Source organism: Sabethes cyaneus, chromosome 2, assembly GCF_943734655.1.
Source record: "Sabethes cyaneus chromosome 2, idSabCyanKW18_F2, whole genome shotgun sequence".
NCBI lineage: Eukaryota > Metazoa > Arthropoda > Insecta > Diptera > Culicidae > Sabethes > Sabethes cyaneus.
The window spans coordinates 97,491,984-97,494,487 of NC_071354.1; the positions used below are offsets into that span (position 1 = coordinate 97,491,984).

At 42.2% G+C, this 2,504-nt stretch overlaps 1 protein-coding gene across 1 annotated transcript; it reads right to left on the reverse strand.

Annotated features, from left to right (window-relative positions):
- Positions 1-545: 545 nt before the first annotated feature.
- On the reverse strand, positions 546-2,007 carry LOC128735735 (uncharacterized). The gene is made up of 6 exons (XM_053830224.1): positions 1,884-2,007; positions 1,663-1,821; positions 1,511-1,598; positions 971-1,454; positions 731-914; positions 546-664 (listed from the first exon to the last, which is right to left on the reverse strand). The coding sequence occupies exons 1-6, from the start codon at positions 2,005-2,007 to the stop codon at positions 546-548; spliced, it is 1,158 nt and encodes a 385-aa protein (XP_053686199.1).
- Positions 2,008-2,504: the final 497 nt, after the last annotated feature.

Sequence of the window (2,504 nt, forward strand, 5' to 3'; positions counted from 1 at the left end):
TTGACCCTTCCTTATTGACAGACTTTGCAGCCGCTATTGGAGTACAGGACGGGGCTAGTGCAATAATTCCACTGGTTCTCCATAGCACCTCCCAGCTGAGATTCGAACATACGACGATTGGCTTGTTAGACCTGCATCATACCTTGAATCTATATGGACGTCTGTAGATCAACACGACTCCATTTAATTTTTTTTGCTTTATTGCATACTGTATATAACACAGCAACCATTTTTTACGAGTAGGGAAATCTGCGAGCACCTTAGAAGATACGGTACTTTCAGACACCTGAGAAGACAACTCAGGGAGTGGGGTTTGGTATCCCGAGCCCCCCAATGAGGCATGATGATCCGGACCCACTAAAACCCTACTCAAGTCTCCAGCCTCCATCCCCTCTGGCACCACCTTATCGGTATTACTTCAGGGAGGAGCTATTGTGTTTAACAGAGCAACCATTTAGAAAAAGAAGAAGAAGAAGATGTAGACGGAAAATGTTGGATGGATTGGGTTGTTGTGAAGAAAAACTATTTTTTCTTATCAGTCTTTATTATCCTCCAGTCACGGCGCAACCGTTTTGAGTGTACGCCAAACGAAAACCTCGATTAGCAACATCACCGTTGTCATTGGCGTTAGTAACATAATATACAACAAAGGGCGTTGTACCACCTACAAAAGAAGAAAAACGGAGGCATTTGAAAATGTGAAATTTTTTGGCATCACTTTTTACTATACTTGTGGTAGGTCCTAATCCTAAACCACAGAACCGATCAAAAGCCAGTCCAGTGGGGTTTGGAATAACTATGAAGTCCATTGTACAGTCCACTCCGGTAGCTCCTACAGCAGCCGTTCCAAGAGTGTTTGGGGCTACCGCAGTGGCATCCATCGACATGGTGAACGCGCTTGAATCGCCTGCAGGCTATAAATAAAAAAATAAAAGACCATATCTATGTTGCAATTAAGAATTGCCCTTACCAAGGCGTAGGTTATTGTACACATTCCGGCATTAGCTCGAATACATATTCCGTAGTTAGAGTTGGCTAGCTGGCGAGTACCGATCATTCCCAGTGAGTTCAAGGCCGAATTAGCCGCGGATCCGTAATTAAAACTGGCAATCGTCCCAGTATTTGTGAAAAAATATTGGAGACACCCAGCTGGCGCCTGGTAAGCACTCGTGCAGGATATCATACTAAGTTGCATCAACCATACTCGGTTAAAGGACGTTGATGCAGTCATTGAAACCACAATTCTGATTGCGGCGGTTCCGCTAAATGATACATAAGCATGCTGCCCATTGTTATCGCCACAAATTACAGGAACCGCTGAGGATCCACCACTTATTTGAACATTATCTATACTGCAGACTCCATCTCCATTCGGTTGTGCTAGTGATAGCGTAGTGAAATCGACCCTTAACTGACATACCGTATTATCTGGTGGAACCACCGTTATCGCGCATCTGAATAAAAGTTGCAAATAATGTAAGTGTTTATAACAAACGATTTTTCACTTTACGTTCCGCCTCCGTTGTATGGCGTGGGATAACCAGCGTTTGTGAAGTAGGTAACGTTTTGAGATGTTGTGGCACCACAGCTTTGAACGACTGAAAGCAGAAAATGTATCCGTACGTAGATCCTTTCTATTATAAATGTCACTTTTAAACTTACAAGTACAGCAGACTGCTTGCCATGTGAGTGTAGAGCAGTTTCCAGACGCTATACCGCCATTGGCGGTACATTCTCCACGAATTTGACAATTTCCAATCAATCCGTTTGTACCCGTACATACCGTATTGGCAATTCGCCCAATTGACCAGAATGGAAACACTAGGAAGTCACAAACAGGTATTATTCAACTTTATAAATTTTTCGTTATTCGACTCGATTACCTCGAGCTTCGCGGTTACTGGACACTGTAACATTTGGTTCTATGCTGGATTCCTCCCATAATTTCGAACCAAACACACTGCCGGTGAGGGTTATCAGCACAACAAGCTGAATGATCACTTTCATATCTATCTTTCTGAACACCACAACATACAACCACGAACGAACTAAGCTGTTATCAGGTATTACGACGCTTTTAAAGCTGCCAAAAAAAGGGAAAGTGTTAGAAAAGCGCACCGCGCTAATCAATTGTTGGTGTGAAATATCCGAAGCAATTTTGACTCACTTGTCACCCGAGCGATTAGTTTAAATAATAGTTTAATTAATCGACTGGGTTGCTTTAGGGTTTCTCGAATTACGCGTGGTTTGTTTGGATATAGTTGCGGGCAAGGTGAGTTAAAATATCTTAACAGATACAGTTCAGAAGCATCGGCAGTGCATTCAATTCATTTTTGTAAGGCAAAAATAGTTTGCAATTTTTGGTAGTAAAGTAAAGCTTGCTGTTTTACCTGAGTAACTGCGAATATACGGTGTCTTCGTGAGATCGTGTTGGTTCGAAAGGTTTCGTAAAATATCGCCCTTGTATCGAAAATATCGTTAGTGTTGATCACTAAAAATTAAGT